The sequence below is a fragment of the Cricetulus griseus genome, chromosome 2, assembly GCF_003668045.3.
Source record: "Cricetulus griseus strain 17A/GY chromosome 2, alternate assembly CriGri-PICRH-1.0, whole genome shotgun sequence".
NCBI lineage: Eukaryota > Metazoa > Chordata > Mammalia > Rodentia > Cricetidae > Cricetulus > Cricetulus griseus.
The window spans coordinates 61,461,143-61,480,960 of record NC_048595.1 but is presented as its reverse complement, the minus strand read 5'-3'; the positions used below and the strand labels follow the sequence as shown (position 1 = coordinate 61,480,960).

At 41.7% G+C, this 19,818-nt stretch overlaps 1 protein-coding gene across 1 annotated transcript in view; it reads left to right on the top strand.

Annotated features, from left to right (window-relative positions):
* The window catches only part of Adamtsl1 (ADAMTS like 1), a gene marked incomplete at its 5' end in the record, with an annotated part of 351,236 nt that overhangs the window by 306,523 nt on the left and 24,895 nt on the right, over positions 1-19,818 (top strand). Inside the window, one exon of the mRNA XM_035438677.1 lies at positions 2,718-2,852. Within this exon, the coding sequence (XP_035294568.1) occupies positions 2,718-2,852 (135 nt within the window). The remainder of the gene's footprint in view (positions 1-2,717; positions 2,853-19,818) is intronic.

Sequence of the window (19,818 nt, the reverse complement as noted above, 5' to 3'; positions counted from 1 at the left end):
TCTAGGTTTTTCTTTAAAGACCAAATGAAAAACATGGATTAAAAATGCCTTATGTGTAGCTGGGTGGTGGTGGCACATGCCTTTAATTCCAGCACTTGGGAGGCAGAGGCAAGTGGATCTCTATGAGTTTGAGGCCTGCCTGGTCTACAGAATGAGTTCCAACATAAAGAAACCTTATCTTGAAAAAAAATCCATATATGTAAAAAGTTGTTCATACATTTCCAAGTATTTTTCAGTCTGCATGAAACCTTCACATGCATATCCCAAGCATAAGAACTCCTTATTAAAAATTATATTGCAGGTCCTGATATAAAATAAACATATACAAATAAAAACAGTCCTGCCGGGCAGTGGTAGCCCACATGTTTAAATCTAACATTCAGCAAGCAGAGACAGAGGCAGGCAGATCTCTGTGAGTTGGAGGCCAGCCTGGTCTACAAAACAAGTTTCGGGAAGGCCAGGGCTGTTACACAGGGAAACCCTTTCTCAAAAAATAATAAACAGACAAACAATCCCCGAGTCAACGTCTGCCATAATATTTCCACAGGACAGAGCTTGGCCATCTTGCCCTCTTTGCCCACCCTCCTCTGCTTCCTTTCCACTAAGTCAGGGGTGGGTGCCTGAGATAGAACAGAAGCTTGTAGATGGTGCCTTACCCTGTCAAAATAGAGCAATAATTAGAACCCATATGCTGACTCTCTCACCAAGAGGAAACTGTCTTTCTAAGTGGGGGAAGGCAAAGCAAAATATGAGAAATAATAATTGCATGCCACACACATGTATATGTCAACATACACTGTGGACTTTTTCTGGGGAAAATAAACTTTACACTTCGATTTTCACACCCACAGCTGATGATGTATCCTCCCTAACCCCGCCCACTCAGATTCCAGGGGCTCAGCTGTGGTTTCATCTCACTGGTGGCTGCATAAACCTCCAGACTTCATAGGAAGCCACAGAAAACTGGCTCGGAGAAAAGAAGGATGTCATTTGTTTTCCATTGGGTTTCATCAACTGAGCTGTTATCCTGGGGTCATGCTGAGTGATAGCACTCACTGGTGGGATTTTTCTCCCTAATAGCCCTGCCTTGCTGTCTCTGCTAACAGAGATGGAAGTCTTGGAGTGCTACTGTGGCATCAGCAATGAAGCATTTTCTCAGAATGAGTTCTTACTGCATTCCAAATAGAGTATGACCATGAATATGGTAGAAGAGCATAGTGCCTTCCCCCATTTTAATAAAACCTCCCAGAAGAAAACAATCACTGTTCAGATCTTTATAGGAAGTCTTGGTTTAATTAATAAATGTTATCATGGAAATAGCATTTCTTTTATTTTTTTCAGTGATAATCTGGCTTAGTTTTTAAAGGGGAGATTTTGTATATCAAAATCACATCAAGTCCTGTAGTCTGAAAGCTCGATATGGAATGGCATGCCATTCCTTCTTTCAGTCATTCATGTAATCAGTGGACAGACATTTGTAGAGCATTGCCTCTAAGCCCTAGTTAAGTGAACACTAGTAGAGTTTTGGGGTGGGGGGAATGAGGCAGTATCTGCCCCTGGAGAATTTACATTTCCACTGGGAAGATAAAATAGGCATGCACATACACACCAAGAATTCCGATAGAAGCTGTGGAAACAGGCAGGGACTGACATTTGGCCCAAGGAGAATAAATTGTTTCTCAGATGAAACTAGCCTCCCCATTTTGCTTTTAATTAATAAATAAAGGCGAAAGGAGGAGGAGAGGAATAAAGACACTTTGACAATGGCAGTTTACTCAAAGAGATCTTCATAATGAGGCCCCTAAGGCCCAGTAGGCCAAGGACCAGCCCAAGTTAATCAATGTCACAGCCATAGTTCAAACTATGGCTTCCTAAACTTAATGTTTTCCCTATGAAAAGGGTTGAATGCACTGTTTCTTATATAGATACATCATTTCACCATTGTCTTCTCTCCGTGATGGTCTTTGCCAGTCAAAGGCAGAAAGATAAAAAGGTTGTTCCTGAAGTAGATACCATCAACATTTATGTACGTGTCTAAAATGTACTAACAAAATGCCAAGCACATGGCAGGGGCCTGTCCAAACCCACCTGAAGACTTCAGCCCTGTCTCCTTAAAAGATTTTGCATGATACCCCTTAACAATTTCTTCCTGCCCTTTTTTTATCTGGGTCCTACTTGGGCACAAGAATTCTACTACAAAGCATATCAGCTTCACAACTAGGTTGTCTCTCACTGAAAAAGGCACTTGTATAGATCCCTTTAAATAAATGCTTGGATAGTATTTTATCTGTGGAGACAGTTACAAATTGCCTCATTCCTAAGGATATTATGAGCTAAGTAAAAAAAATTGGTCGAAAACTATTTATCTCACAACTTGGCATATAGTAAATGCTAAAATTGTCCTTAAAAAAAAAAATCCTGTCTTTGTAAGGTGTTTCAATTTATCTGCTTTGTTAGAGAGGCCCAGTGGTGGTGTGCTTCAAAGTGGTCTAAAGTGAGAACTCCTGAAATTCACAGGCCTGGTTCTTATTACAGACCTTGTTATTTCAGGCATCAAATATTAACTTTGAAATTCAGACTCACCTTCATTGGTATACCTTCTCTAAGGAAAAACGAAGTCAATTGCAACAGTGCCTATCATACACACACAGGGGTACGTGCCTACTCTCTCCTTCATGTATACCTCACCTTCTGATTCACTATCTATTTTCTCCCAGATCCCCCACAAGTCCCCACACAGTTGGAAGACATCAGGGCCTTGCTCTTAGCCACTGGACCGAACCTTCCTTCAGTGCTGATGTCTCCTCTGGGAACACAGCTGGTCCTGGATCCTGGGAATTCCGCTCTCCTTGGTGAGTCCAACCCTCTGAAACATTGGGCAAAAATCCAGGGCTGGACAGGATTTATGGATGGGTGACTGCCTGCAGGTGGGAGGGGGGCAGCAGTGGGGGGTGGCCAACAGGAAATCACTAAATTGCCTACAGAATCCAGACTCACCAGTGGAAACTTGGCTGACTTTCCGCACGAGGTGAGTGCGGCTCTCGGTCTGGACTCCAGTTTGTCTGGATTCTAATATGGCCCCTCTTGGGCTGATGCCCTGGCCCAGACCCTCTGCTTCAGGGGAACTCACTGAACTCTGAGGAGGGAGTAAGCAGTGAAGAACCCCTTCTGTGTCTCCTCCCCACCATATAGCTTTTAAAGATACTATAGTGTTAGCACCCTAGATTTTGTCTACAGCCATCCCAGACTTCCCAAGGCAAAATCTTGGGGAACCAAGCTATTGACTACACAACTGGTACCATCCAGGAGCAAAGTCTTTTGCCTGCATCTGAGTTCTGGGCTCCTCACTCTGGATTCATGGCCTAAGGCATGGCTATGTGTGTAAAGAGAACAGGGATACATGGGAAATCTGTTTGCCCTTCTCTTGATCGTGCTGTGGGCCTAGGACTTAACACTGGTTAGGAAGAGAAATCAAAGCCTTTAACCACTTTCATTTTTAAGCCCACAAAATGGATAAATTCTTTATACTATATGCCCCTGAACATTGATAACAGCTGCTAGAATTACTTTCTTGGCTCAAAGATTAAAGTTCCTCTGTTCTCCCACCCAGAGGTTTGTTTACCAGTCACCCTGGTAACTACTTATCAAAGTGGCCAAGGGCCTTAGTGAGTTTAGAATTAGAGTGCAGAAAGATGTCCTTCAATTTCCATTATCATCTGAATAAATGAGGAGTCATTATACCTTATCAGCATATGAAAATGCTTCTATCTTCTCTATCTCTAACCCTGGTGGAGGTAAGACATCAATTGAATTAGCAAGTGGCCCTTGTTTCCTACTACATGTTTCCAAATACATGAACAGTTTGGCATTGTGTTTTTCCATATACCACTGACTGGAAGCCACACAGCTTTAAATTTCAATTCCTTGGCTTACCAATGATAAACTTACTCCAAATTAAGTATGTGCATTATAAGCATCTTTGTTTGAGACTCATTATTCTGGTGTTAGTTATAGCCTGGTAGCTAACAAAGGGCATAGCAATTGCTGGTCTTCAAGCTGAATAACCCTTTTGAGTCACTCAGGTACCATTCCACATGCAAGAAAGAAAGGTTCATCGACTCATACCTTTCCAGGGTAGCTATAATTTCTTTCTCCCTTATTCTGAAATAATATTTTTGTCTCATTTTAGCCATGGGCAATAAGGATTTATTGTGCTTGCTGCTGCATTCCATTGCTGGTTTATGATGCTTTGTTACCTTAGACTGGTATTTAAATCTAACAGTTAAGACACCTTAATATTCCAGTCTATGTCCAGACTGCTCCATTTGAAGGAGACAGTGAACCAGTGTTCATAGAGTCCCTGAGTGCAACAGCCTAGCCAAAAATCAGTGCTGCTCCAGCACTGTAGACCTAGGGGGGCTCTGTGTGCTACTTGGAGATAAATTAGGGTTCGGAAATTGTGTCAAATATCAGGACTCTGTGATGCTATAGAAATGAGTACTAAAGAATGAATGTGATTAAAATAGGCAGAATGCAGGAGAATGAATGCTTGGGGTTAAAAAAAGAAGAAGAAAATGATCAGAATCCTGAGGGAAAATGTGCAAGGTATCTATTAGAGATCCTTCTAGAAAAGCTGTACAACTCCTTTGTTTTGAACCTGATGGTGAGTAGCTAGACTGGAATAGAATCATCAAGATAAGCTAAGCTCAGTCAGAGTTCAATTCAACAATTGTGATGTCTTCTGCCCATCTTGAGCTTCCCCTGATACTGACTCCCTCAGATTTGTTCATCCATTTGTTCCCAATTGGATAGGTCCCTACCCCTGGATGCTCCAGCTGGGCCCTCTGTTACAAGAAACAATCCAGGCAGGCAGTTTTGCACTGAGTTCCTAAGAAATTAAAACAGAAAGGAGCAAATTGAGGATCATCTTGAATTCTGAGCTTTAAAAAAAAACAGATATACTAAAATAGGATGCTAAGAAGAATACTTAGAGATTTTTAATTTTATATTGTGTGTGTGGTTGTGTGTATATGCACATGAGTGTGGTCGGATCCTTGGAGCTGGAGTATAAGACATGGATGCTGAAATTGAACTCAGATATTCTGTGAGTGGTGACCATGCTTAACTACTGAGTCACCTGCCTAGCTCCTAGCTTTTGTTTACAAGAGTAGTAGTAAAAGAACTATTCCAGATGAATCCATTCAGTACTCTGAATGGTTGCTCTTATTCTAAGGGTAACACATTCTATTCAGCATTCCTTCCACACCAAGGCATCCCTGGTTATGATGCTTGTGTCACTCAGTACAGTCACTGCCTTGGAACTCATTGATATCCAAGGCTGATCCACTGTAGTTTGTGGATGAAAGCAATCTACCAGCCCTACTGTAGCCATCAAGTGCTTAGACTCAAGTATTTCTTGGTGTGTGGGGCTAACTGGCTTGTAACCTAATCACATGCTGTGATACCTACCACGTGGTTCCGTGGCACAGGAACAGTGATTCCTGGACTTTGATTCTCTTGTTTCACTAGAGGAAGGGGAGAAGGGAGATTCGGAGTCTTAAAGGCCATGTCTCAGAGATAGCTCTTACTCGTTGAAACTTGAGGATAGAGATTCCAGAGGGTGAGTGAATCTGTTTCCAGAAATGGCCAATTTAGTTATATGACCCATTGGCGTTGATTCCACTTCAAGCCACAGCTGCAGCTAATGGAATAGCACCTGAATGGGTCCTCTTGGCCTACTTTCCATGAGTGTAAAGTGGAATTTAGGACTCAAGTAAGTCCCTTGTTGCTCTTCACTCTTGACTATGTAGGTTAGATTTGGGAATGGCCCCTGGAGTCTGTGCTATACCAAGGATTCAGCCTACCTGACCCACTGCCCTGGGCAACCCAAGCACTACTTCTTTGCAACTTAATGATAGTTGTACTTCCTGCAGGAGCTCATGAGTATGCCAGTTTCTCTGGAAGGCAGAGCCAGTCCTGTGCCACTCCTACCTTTGGTCCAGCCCAAAGGTAGTAAGTAACCTACAGGCTCCATTTTCAGAGCAGAAATAATGCAGGCATTCCCAAGGCATCTAAACTGTTTTTGTAACTCTGAGTGAAATGTCTTCAGAAGGACCACCAAGGCAGATTGCATTCATTTATAGAGCAGTATCGTTCACTTTTCTTAAATAACTTTTGTTGGGGCTGTAATTAGCATAGCAGTGTATCTCCATTGTAAGACAAGTAAAAATCAAATCAAAATGAAGAAAAAACAATCTAATAACTAAATGCTGAGGTAATCAACGCAAATATCGTTGTCTTAAACATCAATGTAGAACCTTTATATATTTTATCTAAATATATTCTGTACACTGGCTTTATTGTTTTAATCACTTGATGTTCAGCAAACATCTTTCTATGTCTCTAAAACTTTTCTATAATTTCATTTTTCATGGTTACAATGGCAGATGATGCTGTGTCTTATTAAGTCAATTCTCTGATGGATTTTGTGCATTTTTAGTCTCTTCACTGTTATTTAAAAAAAATAAGTATATGATTTTTTTTCTATCATGTGATCCCTGTTTACTTAGGATCAATTCCTAGTGGTAGATTTATTGTGTCAAAGCTTCATACTGTTTGGGGTTTTACTATATATTATCAAATTTTCTCAAAAAAAAAAATAGATGTCCCTCTTAAATACCCTAAAGAACTGAATGATAGGTCTCATGTCTCAAAAAATATTATCTTTATGAGTTTTAATTAATGGTTTCTACATTTACCACAATAATTGTGTGCACAATGGTGTAAGATACAAGAAACATTATTTATAAATACATTCTTACTTTTATTTCTTTTCCAGCTTAATAAATTTATCAGTCTCCTAATTTCATTTAGGAATTTCTCATTCATCTGTTCATTTATGACAACTACTTATACTTTTTGTTGACTTACAGGACATGTATACTTATATATGTTTAACCATTTGGTTGACATTAAACAAATCACACATAGTCTAAAATAGAAATTGTTACTACAGCCAATAGACTGAACATACCGTATTTCCAAAGTTACCTTCCACCACTTGGAGGGAGTTGTCACGTTCTTTCCTTTCTCAGTTTTCTCTTTTCCTTCCACCCTTTCACAATCACTCCTTGCAATCTTACTCTTTCCCACCGAGCCCCACCTCGGCTAACCACTGATCTGCTTTCTATCAATTAGAGTAGGCAACTGCATATTCTACAGTGTTAGATAAATGGAAAATATCATTGGGGGTTTGACTTCTTACATGATGCTTTTTTTATTTTGACAGTTTCATGCATGTGTACAAAGTGCTGTGATCACACATACACACACACACACACACACACACACACACACACACACACACACACACACATTACCCTCCCTCTCCCAATCCTGCTCACCCCCTTCTTCCCATCTAGGACTTCTTTCATTCTTATCATTAATTATCCTCATCTCTAGTACCACATTTGCCATTAGAGCATTTCTCCTTTCACTGCTAAGCACTCTGTGGTGGGTGGATATTTTACAGTCTGTTTAATCACTCACCAATTGAGAACCAGAATGGTCACTTCAGCTTATTCTAGTTATTAAAAATACAGCTGGTGCAAAACTTCATGTAACAGCCTTTGGACATGTTTTCATTTCTCTTCACTAAACAGAGAAGTGTGAGTAAGACTTGACTAAATGCTCAGACTGCTTTTCAGAGTGGCCTGTTGTTTTACAACCCCCTCAGCACTTTGTGACCTTCTAGGTTCCCCACATCCTCGGCAAAGCTTGCTCCCCTTGCTGTCTTAGTTTTAGGAAGCCTATTGGGTGTCTTAGTTTTAGGAAGCCTACTAGGTGTGTAGTGATCTTGATGTGGTTAGCATTTCCATTTTGCTAATAACTAGTAGCATTCAACAGCTTTCCCTATAATCATCCCAATTTCTTGGGCCAAATGCCAGTTCAATTTAAAAGTTGGGTCTTTCTTCACTTAGAATTGAATCTTCAAAACTCTTTATATAGTTAGAAAGTCTGTTATTGGATACATAATTTTCAGATCTTTTGTCCCACTCTGTGGCTGTCATTTTATTCTCTTCATGATGTCTTTTAAGAGTAGAAAACTGAGATCTTGCTAAGGCTCTACTCCATGTTTTTGTTCTGTTATACATTATTCATGGGTGTTGTATTTAAGAAATCTTGTGACCCTGGATCTGAAATATATATGAGGAGGGGTTCATTGTAGAGTTCCAAAAACTCTTCACTTTGTAAATAGAACTTTATTGTCATAAGATATATATATATAGTGACCTGTGCATTGTCTTCAGCAGCATCTATGCCACAGAGCAGAGTTATTAGGACAGGGCCTGTGGTCCCTGCACCTAAGGTAGTCTTCATCTGGCCCTATGAAGAAAGAGTCTGCCACTAATCTAGTGTCTGCACATTATTAACTATGATGCTGAGGTCTGTAATGGGAATCACAAATTCCATTTCAAGGTTACCCTCTTTCCACTGTCACTGTGCCCTATCACTGAGTTAGGCATTCTTTGTAAGGTCTAAGATCCTGAAAAGCTTAAAAATGAAATTTCCTACCAATTAGGAAAGAGGGAAAAAAACCTGTTCTATAAGCAAGCCCTGGATTTTCCTCAGGTGACTCCAGCAACAAAATACGTAGCTAGATGTGGCTTATGGGAAATAGCTCAGAGTTGTGGGGTTGACTCAGGCAGTAAAGTGTTTATTATGGAACCATGAGGACCTGAGTTTGGGTACCCAGCATCCATATAAAAAGATAGGTGCACTGGCATGCATCTGTAGGGGTCGGCAAGAGACAGGTGGATCCATAGGGCTTGCTGGTGATAAGTAGCTAATGTGGCCAAATCAATGAGCTCCAGCTCCACTTAGACTCTATCTCAGAAAATAAGATAGATACTGTCTTATGGTTTGTCCAGCCTGCTCTCTCTAATGCAGTAGTTCTCAACCTTCCTAATGCTGTAACCCTTTAATATACAATTCATATTGTGGTGACCCCCCACCATAAAATTCTTTTCATTGCCACTTCATAACTATATTTTTGTTGTTATGAATCATAATGTAAACATGTGTTTTCCGATGGTTTTAGGTGACCCCTATGAAATAAAGTGTTCACAACCCACAGGTTGAAAACCATTGCTCTAAGGACATTCTCTCCTTTGTGAGCAAACTAAACTACATAGACCTCACAAGCATCCCTGCTAAAGGCATGTGACACGGTCCCATGGGAGCTATTTTCTCGTGCCCCATGATTTTACAAGGAGCAGGGAGAGCCAGTGACTAGTTCATCATCAGTGTTTCTAGCCCTTCTCCCCTGCAGGGCTCCCACACGTGCCCAGCCTAGACCACAGCCTTATAGCAGCACTACCATGCTCTTTGATGCAGTAGCGTCTGATGGAGCCCAACCGGCACCAGGGCCAAGGTCCACAGGCTGTGTCAGTTATGTTTTCACACTGACCACCTGCACATAGTTGCAGTGTCTGGACTTTCACTTCTCTGCTGAGAACTGCAAAGCTCAACCGGCCAGAAACCTCTGTTAAGAGCAGTGGTGACCCATAATCTCCCCCTAAAAGGTAAACATTTCTTTCTCTGGCACTGAGTTAAAACTGGGCTACTCCAATAAACAATGTCACGCCGGTGGGGTGATCCAAACCTGGAACATACAAGACCCAGAGCTGAAGTCTATGGAGGGAGCTCAACAGTGTTCCTGTATAAGCACCCCAAAGTAGAAGGGTACATCAAAAACTGTTTAGTATGTGGGAATGAGGTTGCCAGCTACAATCGGGTAGCTAAGGAGAGGACTTCTTAAGAACAGGACCCATGAGCAGGCATGTGCAGTGAACTACTGAGCACTGTGCATGTCTGCTGGAAGAGATGCTATGTGCATCCCCAGCACAGGCAGGGGGTGCTTCACGTGCTTCAGGACAACAAAGAAGCCAGAGTGGCTGGAGTGGAGTTACAGAGAGAAGAGATGCTATGGGGGTTGGGAGCCAACCAGATAGGCAAGAAGGCAGAGGGCAAATTTTGTAAGGCCTTGTAAATGGTCACATTAAAACAACAGAGAAAAATCCATAAATGTCTAATTTATAAACTGTCTCAATATTGCATTGAGCATCATGAGGTTTTCCAGGACTAGGCAGAGGCAGGCAGAAGTGATTTCTTTTATTGGAAGCCATGTGGCCAACTGCACGCTATATAGCTGACTCCAGTAAACCAGAGGCTTATCAAGCTGGCTCTGGTACAAGCCAATATTGCTGATTTAATTTGACTCACATGTGCTGGGCACCTGCTAACCTACCTGGCCTGAAGCATCAACAGGCACTTGCCTAACCATTTCCTCCCTCTAGTAAGAGGGGCCCAAATGGATGATAGAACCGCCTGGGAAATTTAAAACTATTCCAATGAAGACCAATTATGCTAGAATCTCTGGGGGCAGAACCTAAGTGTCAGTACTTTTTAAGAAATTATCCTCAGGGTCAAACGGATTTCCAAAGTCACTCCCTTCCCCATTCCTTATTACATGCTTAGAGTGGGGAAATGGAATGTGTCATCATTTAGAGTAGTCTGTCTCAGAATACAACTTGTTTGCTGTTCAAACCTAACTTTGCAGGTTTCCTTCTATCCTGGTCTTGTCTCATACAATAATTCTGTCAAGTTCTTACCTGGTCTTTGCCATTGTCTTGAGCTTTCTGTAACTTCTTTAAGGAAAGACTCTCTCTTGACCTTGAACCAAATCCTATAGGTCTGAGACTCGGGTTATACTCTATGAATTCTCCTTTGAATGCCCCAGCCTGGAAGGATCACTTTCCATTGACCCCCTCAAAATACCTGCTCTACACCAAGGTTGGGCAAACTTTCTGTAAAGAAATAAATAGAACTGTTGTAGGCACTGTGCATTGTACCTGCCCCTGTTGTGCCTACTCTACTTTGCAATTATAGAGTAATTTTGCTGCCCTAGCAGCAAGTAAAACTAATGGGTATAGGTATGTCCTGTAATAGTAGAATTGTCTTTTCCAAAGCAAGGATCAAAGCCATAGTTCACCAACTGTGCTCTAAGTCACTGATAGGACACTTAGTATTGCTAGAGATATGTCATGTCTGTGTCATGGCTCTCAGCTTGCTTCCAGATCCTAAGGAGATATAAGTATTCTCTAGCAGCTTCAAATGGGGGTTGGTAGCAGGGCCTTGACTTAGGGGTCCTCTTGAATCACTTCCATCTCCTAGTTTTGTTCTAATTACACCTTTTTCATCTATCCCGTACACCTCCACCCTCACCCTTAAAAGCACACTTCCTGATTCCCCTGATACAGGCTGCATCACTTCCATTAGTCACTTCCTAATGTCCTTTCTGAGGAAATGCACACTATGACATCAGTGAGGGTCCTAGGCCACATCTGTTGGGAAATCAGTTTTCATCATGATCCTTTGGAAGACTAAGATCATCACTGCTTCCTCTCCAAAGATAGCTGTGAGAACAACAAGTCCTGAAGGCCAATGGTTAAATAAAATTAATTCACAATAGGGACCCACCCCAGAGGTGTCAGGGAAAGTGATGCAGAGGAAGGGCAAGGCAACCTGAAGGGCAAGACCAGCATCCTTGATGAGGAAAGCTAATACAAGAATATATTTACCCTGACCCTCTTCAAAGAGCAGTTGGCATCTGTTTCCTCATTTATACTGAGGCTGAGATTTCAGGTCACAAGGATAACATGTTTTGTTTTCTAACATTACCCACAAGGAGAATATGCTTTGCTACGAAGAAGAAAGGCCAGTGTTTTTTGGCTGTTCACAGCCCATGTTTATTTACTTTCATCTTTTTTTAAGGTAAAAATCTGAAGTTGAGAATCGAGACCCATGGGACTATGTGAGGCTCAACAGCACATATCGTGTAAAACAAAATAGTTTTTCATTTTTCAAAGGGTATTTATGGGGAAGCCATGGGAAGAAGCATAGCAGCTCTTCAGACTGGAGTACATATCCATAAATCTAAAGACACCAGAGCATAAGTGACACTTATAATAGTTAGGAGAGCAAGGCAGTAAATGTCCCTGCTTGCCACTGTTCCAGGCCATAGCAAGCATCCAGGCATAGACTTATTTTAAGAGTCTAGATAATCAGGAAGTGGGGACCTTGAGAAAATTCACTCACACTTGCTCCTGCCCTTTCTTGGCACCAAGACAGAATTCCCAGGCCAGTGCCCCCTCCCTAGTCTACCCGACAGGAACGAGATGTGAATGAGTCCGGTGTCCCCAAAATAGACAGGTCCTGAAAGTCCTGGGAAAATGAGGAGCGCTACACTTGCCCTAATAAATCCTTCCTCACCATGAAATGGCTCTTGAAAACACCCCCTCGTGTTTGTGACCCTCTGTGTCTGTGTGGTGCTAGAGTGGCAGTTTTACGGCAGCTGTAGAGCCCAGAGGCAGACTATAGGAGAGAAAGGGCAGGATTGTGTCCAGAGCTTGTGATCTGTGAAAGGAGAGACAGACCCTCCTGCCTCAGTTCTCAGCCACCTTTGTAGAGGAAAAGGGACCTCAGTTGGAAGACCCATTTCCAAATGCACACAGCATCTGGTTCCTCATTGATATGTAACCCAGCCCACAGATTGATGCTAGGGAGGTTTAAATGAGAAGCTATGTGCAATGTGCCTAGGTTAGTGCTCAGTACAAAAGTGGAAGCTAATACGAGTTCATTTTGTGTGTGCAAATGATTGATGTTGATGGAAGTATAATTCAGCAGAACCTGATCACCAATGAAATTCATTTTTTCCCACTGGGGAGAGGGGGCAGCAGGGCTTCCAGGGCTCTGACTCTTCATGTGTTGTGTTTAGGTAGAGTTTGGAGACACGGATTTGGTTAATGTTGTAAAAATAGGATGAGTTTCATCTCCTACGTAATAAGATTCTGTCTACTATACAGCAGGAGAAATACTACTAATAGTAGTATGAGCTTTTGTTGTGCAACAGTCTCAATTTTACACAAATGTGGACAGGATAATACTAATACTACCCAGTTTCCACCTATCTTCTAGGTAAATGGAAATCATCTCACTACATATACACTCCCTAACTTCCTCCTCTGCCCATCATAGAATCCTAATACTACTAATAGGATTCTGATTCTATTAGGATACTACCCATTGGGAGTGTCCTCAATTCTTCAGGCCTCTAGAGTTTAAAATGTATTATTTAAAAGGACTGGAGTTGTAGTTTAACTTAACTATTTCTATTTCAAAAAGGTACTTCTCAGACACATAAGAAACTGGCAACACTGTAAATAACCAAGTAGTTGAGAGAGAGAGAAGTACAAGGAAAAATTTCCATCCTCTCCCCTCCCCATCAAATTTAATCACTTAGGAGGCAAAATCAGGCATATCTCTGAGTTTGAGACCAGCCTGGTCTACAAAGCAAGTTCCAGGACAGCCAAGGCAGTTAAACAGAGAAACCCTATCTCAAACACACACACAGAATTCTCCTGATTATCTGTGGCTATTTCTCACCTGTGATAATCTATCAGAGCAAACTGCAGGAGGTGCATCAGGCCAAAGGAGATTATAGTAGCTGAACTGATGATTATAGTAGCTGAACTGTGAAATAGAATCTTGTAATATATCTACATCCACCTAACGGCTCAAATTCTTTCACCTTCCCTTTTAACACCTTATCTCTGCAAAGTATGTAAAAGACAACCCCAACATCATTCCACCATGAGTGTTTTTATATGAAAATCCACTGTAATTATGAAATTCCTTATTTCTCTCTTGGCCAGGCAGCTCAGAAATAATGAGCTCCCTGTACATTTTGTTTCCAAGGAGATAAGACCAAAAATTCATTCGAGGCCCTTCTGGACCCTGGCAAGAACCATTGTGTTCAGTGTGTAACTCTTTGAAGTGGTATCAAGACAGATAAATCAGAGCAAGTCTGCGTCTGTTGTCCTGCCAGCTTCCTGAGCCCAGAAAAAGAATTTAGGCCCAGAAGGTGACCATGGCACTTCTAAATGCACAACAAAGACTGCACATCCTCTTAGTTCCTGCCCTATAATCTTGTTTTCAACCCTCACAAACCTTCCTGGCCTCCCAGATCCTCACCCAGTGCCTCAGAGGCTTGCTCACCACAGTTAATCCAGGGCAATAGAATAGGAAATTCAGGGTGTCACAGAGTAGAATGACACTGCCAAGGACACTGAAATCATCCTGATGGTACAACTTCAGAAAGAAAAAAACAATTCCAAAAAAAGAATGGAGGCTGAGCTGAGTAAACAAAGTCTACTAAAAAAAAAAATTGAGGAACTCTTTCATTTTAGAACCTAACCATGCTCCATACAAAACTTGATTGTGAAATGATATATTTGATCTCTGTATCCAGGAGATCCATATTCAAGGATTCAACCATATAGATATCAAAAATAGGAAAAAAATAAACTTGCCTGTACTCAACACATGGGCTCTATTTGTTGTTACTCCCTAAATATAATAGTATAGCAACTATTTATATAGCATTTGCATGACTAGCTATGATCCACAGCACACAGAAGGCTATGTGCATGTTACATGTGGATACCATGCCATTTTATGCAGAGGCTTGAGCATTTTCTGTTTTCTATACCCAAAGGTGTCCAGAAGCTGTCCTCCCACACATGCCAAGGAGTAAGTATTCTTGGGTGGACATGAAATTTGTTTATATTTGCATAATTCATGGATTCCTGTCATCCAGAGAGAGAGAGAGCTGTCTTTGCTCATCTCTTTAGTTTGATGTTGAAAAAAAGAAAATACCAGATGCAGCCAATGAGACTTCAAAATAACCCCTGTATCCCTGTCACATCCATTCCTTGATAGCTTCATTACTTCCAGGCACAAGAAGCTATTCTAGGCTCATCTTGAACTCTCTCTGCTCCAGGCTTAGAGAGTAGAGCATTGCTTATTCAGGCAATTGCAATTTGGTCATTGGACTTTGCTCCAAATAGCTCTCTAATTCTGTGATCAACAAAGCAATCAGATGATAAACTAGTTTTGTTCAACTGTAAGAAAGATATGTTAAAACTAGAAAAGGAGTCGTCAGCATCTAGAGAAATACAGACATTGTGACCCATGCACTGAACTATGTATAAGGTCTGATGGATAGCAGAGACAATTGTCTGCAGAGCACACCCTGGGGTGAGAGAGAGAAAAGAACCAGGTTGGCAAATCGTATATGTGTGTGAGCACTTGGATCGCTAAGCCCATAAGCAAGTTTCTGAGACATCAGCAGCTCTATTGCCCAGCAGCCAGCACTCACACCCAAGATCCAAGATCTGGGCAGAAGTAGCAGACTTTGTGCTCTCTGTTCCTATGTTCACATATATTGGTTTTATATAAGACATTTTTCTTTAATGAGCTTTTGTTGTGCATCAGTCTCAATTTTACACAAATGTGGACAGGATAATACTAATTTTTCCACTTGATCCATTTGAGAATATGTTCCTGACCCCGTTATTCATTATATATTCCCTCCAGGTTAACTAGTTGTCTCAGAATCACCCTTATAGTAAAAGAATACAACTCCAATCACACATTACATTTAGTTGCCATGTCTCTTAGCTGAACAGTTCCTTGAACATCCTTGACCTCTGTGACAATATTCCTGAATGGCACAGACTTACTGTTGTGTCCTTCAATCCAGGTATGTCTGATGTCTCCTCATAATTAGATTCAGGCTGTGACTATTTGGTGGGAACAAACAAGTGCCTGGTACTGGGTTCATCACCTTGTAACAGTCACATCATCATGACAGCAGCTGTACCCTCACAGTTGATGTGAATTCCAGTCACTTGCTAAAATGTCTGCTGGGTTTTCCTTTGTAAAGTTATGTAATTTCTATGGTCATTGGTAATATTCATAGGGAGGTACTTTAAAGTGATGGTAAATACTCTGTTCTGGGATGGACTGGAGGGTTGTATATATTTGCATAATTCATAGATTCCTGTCATCCAGAGAGAGCGAGCTGTCTTTGCTCATCTCTTTAGTCTGATGTTGAAAAAAAAAAATCCCAGATGCAGCCAACGAGACTTTAAAGTGGCCCCTATATCTCCTGACACTGCCATGCCCTCTGAGAACTCCAGTGCTTCCGGGCCCAAGAAGGTATTCCAGACGCTTTTCAAACTTTCCCTGCTCCTGACATAGAGAATAGTTCTAGAAGAAAAAATGTTGTTGTTGGTACCCTTTCTACTATTGCTGTCTACATGGAGATTCTTAGCTTAGGTCCAGGAACTTGAGGCACTTTCTAAGCCCCAAGTGCATATACAAATGTGTTTTGTTTCTCTTACAAGAACACAGAACTTTCTCAGAATCTCTAAGAAATCTGTAATCCATCAACATTTACCTCCTGACCATATACAAAGGGTTAACAGAAGACCCAATCTTACTGAAATCAAAGTAAAGCAGGCAAAGCAGTTATTTATTGGGTAGGAAATTTGTAAAGACATGGATTTTATATTGGCTATTGATGCCATAACAAAGCAACACAGACTTCATGGTCTAACACAACACAAATTATTTAAGTGTGGTAAGTGTGGAGGTCAGATTTTCAAAACAGACATTGCTAGGTTGAAGTCAAGGTTGGCCAAACTTCCAGAAGCTCTAAAGTAACATCTATCCCCTTGCTTTTACCAGCTTCTAGAAGTTACCTCTGTTCTTTGGCTGTAACCGTTGTTCTGTCTTTAAGGAAAGTCCCACAAATCTTTCTCTAAAACTACCTCTGTTTCCCCTCACTTAAATACCCCTTTGATTGTACTGGAAGTTGTTGTTGTGAGAAAACACTAATCCATTTATGAGGACTTTTGAAGATGGAGGCCATTGTTCTGCTTACTGACTATAATATTAAAGAATGGAGTAACATACCAACCATCATGTTTTGTTGCCCAAAACATACATTAGCAAAACATTTCTGGGTGAGAAGTTGGCAATGCATGATCATATTCTTAGTGATACTTGTTAACCCATCAGTGTTCCTTCAGTGAGATTATGTAAGAGCCATCAGTACTCAGGGACAGAACAGCTAAGAACTTTCCCTTAGTAGAGTTTGTATTCATGACAAATTGGAAAATACATAATTCTCTGTAGAGATACCATAAATAAAAGATCCTGATACGTTTACAGAAAGACTTTCTGGCAACACTTTTGAAGGATGGAGTGGATCTCTTATGTATTAATGGGGAGACTCCAAGGTTCTCTTAAGCTAGCTAGTGAAATATGTGCAGCTGAGGGAAAATATCCGGGGGTGTGTATCTCTGACTAGTGGGAACTGAGGGGTTTCTTAATTGTCATATTTTTCTGAACTTTTAATCCATAAAGAACTTTCACTGGTATTTTTTAAAGCAGCAAAATGAGACTTTTAACTAGGAAAAGAGGTATCGAATTCATTCTCTGGTGAAAATGGCTGTTTTCTTTGGAGGTAAAAATATGTACTGCGCAGGCATTTAGTGGTTTTACTGGACCATTTGTTCTCAGCATATAGAAACCCTAATGAGCTCATGTCCTAGACTACAGCTTCTAGACTGCCACCTCTTTAAAAATAGTTATATTTGGGTGCAGCCATGCTGGTTCATTTACATGTTGTCTGTCATTGCTTTCAAATTACAATGAAAGCTGAGCAATGACAGAGGTCATATGGCCCCAGTCTAAAATAGTCAATGTCTACCCTTCACTGATAAGAGCCCACCAACTCCTGCTCTTGGCTTTCTTACTAGCAACAGAGACACTACTCTACTACTCAGTTTTTAACCTAGTTTTTTTTTGACAGATTGCAATATATAAACATCTTAGAGTAAACACTTGTCATTTTAGTTTACATTGCCACTCATCCTTTCCCTACCATCATAACCAAAAAATACATTTGGGGAGGAGGAGATCTCATCACCATAGGAAAAGGTGGCTTCCCTGCATGTGTTATGGAGGGTTTCCTATATTTGGACTTTGGAAAGATTTTAGAATAAAATTTTAAGAAAATTCTAATTCTACATATTAAAGTAGAATATAGGTGTCCAAACTGAATAGGTGCCCCTGTTCTGTCTAATTTGAAGCCTTTAGGGTTCCGTGCATTTACAAATTTGTGATGCCCTTGGGAGGTTCTGTGGGAACATTTGGTCTCCTCTCCTTCATAAACTGATGGCATGACCACCCCAAGGTATGGTTAAGGGGGATATTTTTACAGAGGCGTCTGCAAGAGTCCAGAGCAGAGAGAGACAGTAGTAGACTGAACAAGTCCAGCCAACTGGGCCTGGCCAGGAGAAGAGGTGGGAGGTAGGGAGCTGGAGGAGGAGGTGAGGAGAGTTAGACACTTGTGAGACTGAGGGAGCCTGTAGAACACATGGGCTCTGGTATGCTAATAGGCACCACAACCATGTGTGGCTTCTGCCAGTGATAAGGGAACTGGCTCCTTTGATAGAGAGGAAACCAGCTTTGCAAGTTCCAGGAGCATACTGGACCTGACACCTCCATCATTTACACAGAGACCATATACACAACCCTTTCCAAATGTATTCTCCACTCCAGACCTCAGCCTCCTCATGTGAATGCTCCAGAGAACAAGGACCCCAGAGGGAAGGAATTTAACCTGACAGTTACCTCTTCCCATCTGGACAGTATGTGTTCTGACTCACCCAGGCCTAGATTTCTCCAAATGTCAGATTGCCTAAGGAGGCAGCACTGGTTTTAGGGCCTCTAAATCCAAGTGGTTCTTTGAAAATTCAGAATTTTCCCAGGTGATCTGAACCATGCTACCTATCCTGTCTTCAGAGAGCCCACTAAATGCTCCAAGGGAATCTGTGGATTATATAGATCCATGGTGGATCCAAAACCATACCCAGAAGCCAAAACAACACTATAATTGTAGATTCCAAGCAACCACTAATGCATCTGGACAGCCATTGTCAACTCTTCATATGGCTGCCTAGGGATGTCCCCATACGAGCTGTGGGTTTCTGACCTCCTCTTCTAAAGATATCTCTATTTATGGGTCCCTGAAAAACTGCACATTCTTGGAGCTTGCCTGCCAGTGGCCAGACATCACCTGCCAGATGTGTTACTGTCCAGCAGCTGTCAGTCAGCAGCATCCTCCCGCACGGTTTCTGTAGACCTCTGCCCTTACTCTTCCTGAACCTTCCTGTGGCTCTCATCCCTCCTCCAGCTTGCCTGCCTAACTCTCATCTTTATTCGCTTTACTCACATTGTTTATTATTTTCTTTACTTTGTTGAGAAGTTCCTGGAGCCTCAGGACCCAGGAGGCTTATGTGCAAATAATAAATTCAGCGAAGGTCTTCACATGGCCTCAGCAGCCCCACCCCTCCACCGCACTCTGGAATTCCTCGTCAGCAGTTGTTCCTTCCTTTGCCCTGCCAGTGAACCCCAGTGAGGCCTCTCAGGATACCTGCTATGAATATTAGCCATTCTTCATCTCCACTGCTGTTCTGTGGCTTTGGTTCAGTAGAAATGAACTGAAATGCGGTGTATACAGGGCTCTGAGCTCAGGCTCCTTTTGTATGTGCGCGCACATGGGTTTTTCTTTCTTTTGCAAGGGCTCTTGCTGGTACACAGAGCCAAACCTAGCCTGGGCTCATGAAGGCATGTTGGCTCTGGGCAGCCATGGGCTTATATTTACTCCCTAGCCTTATCTGGGTATTTTCTAGCTTGCCTCTCCATTGGCTAGAGTGGAGTGAGCACAGCTAGTTTGCTCAGGAGAGGGATGCATGTTGCCTAGGGGCAATAGCTTTTCCCCTGACCCTGCTATTTCCCTGTCAAGGCAGTTACACTTCAGTGATACTCCCAATGTCCTGAAGT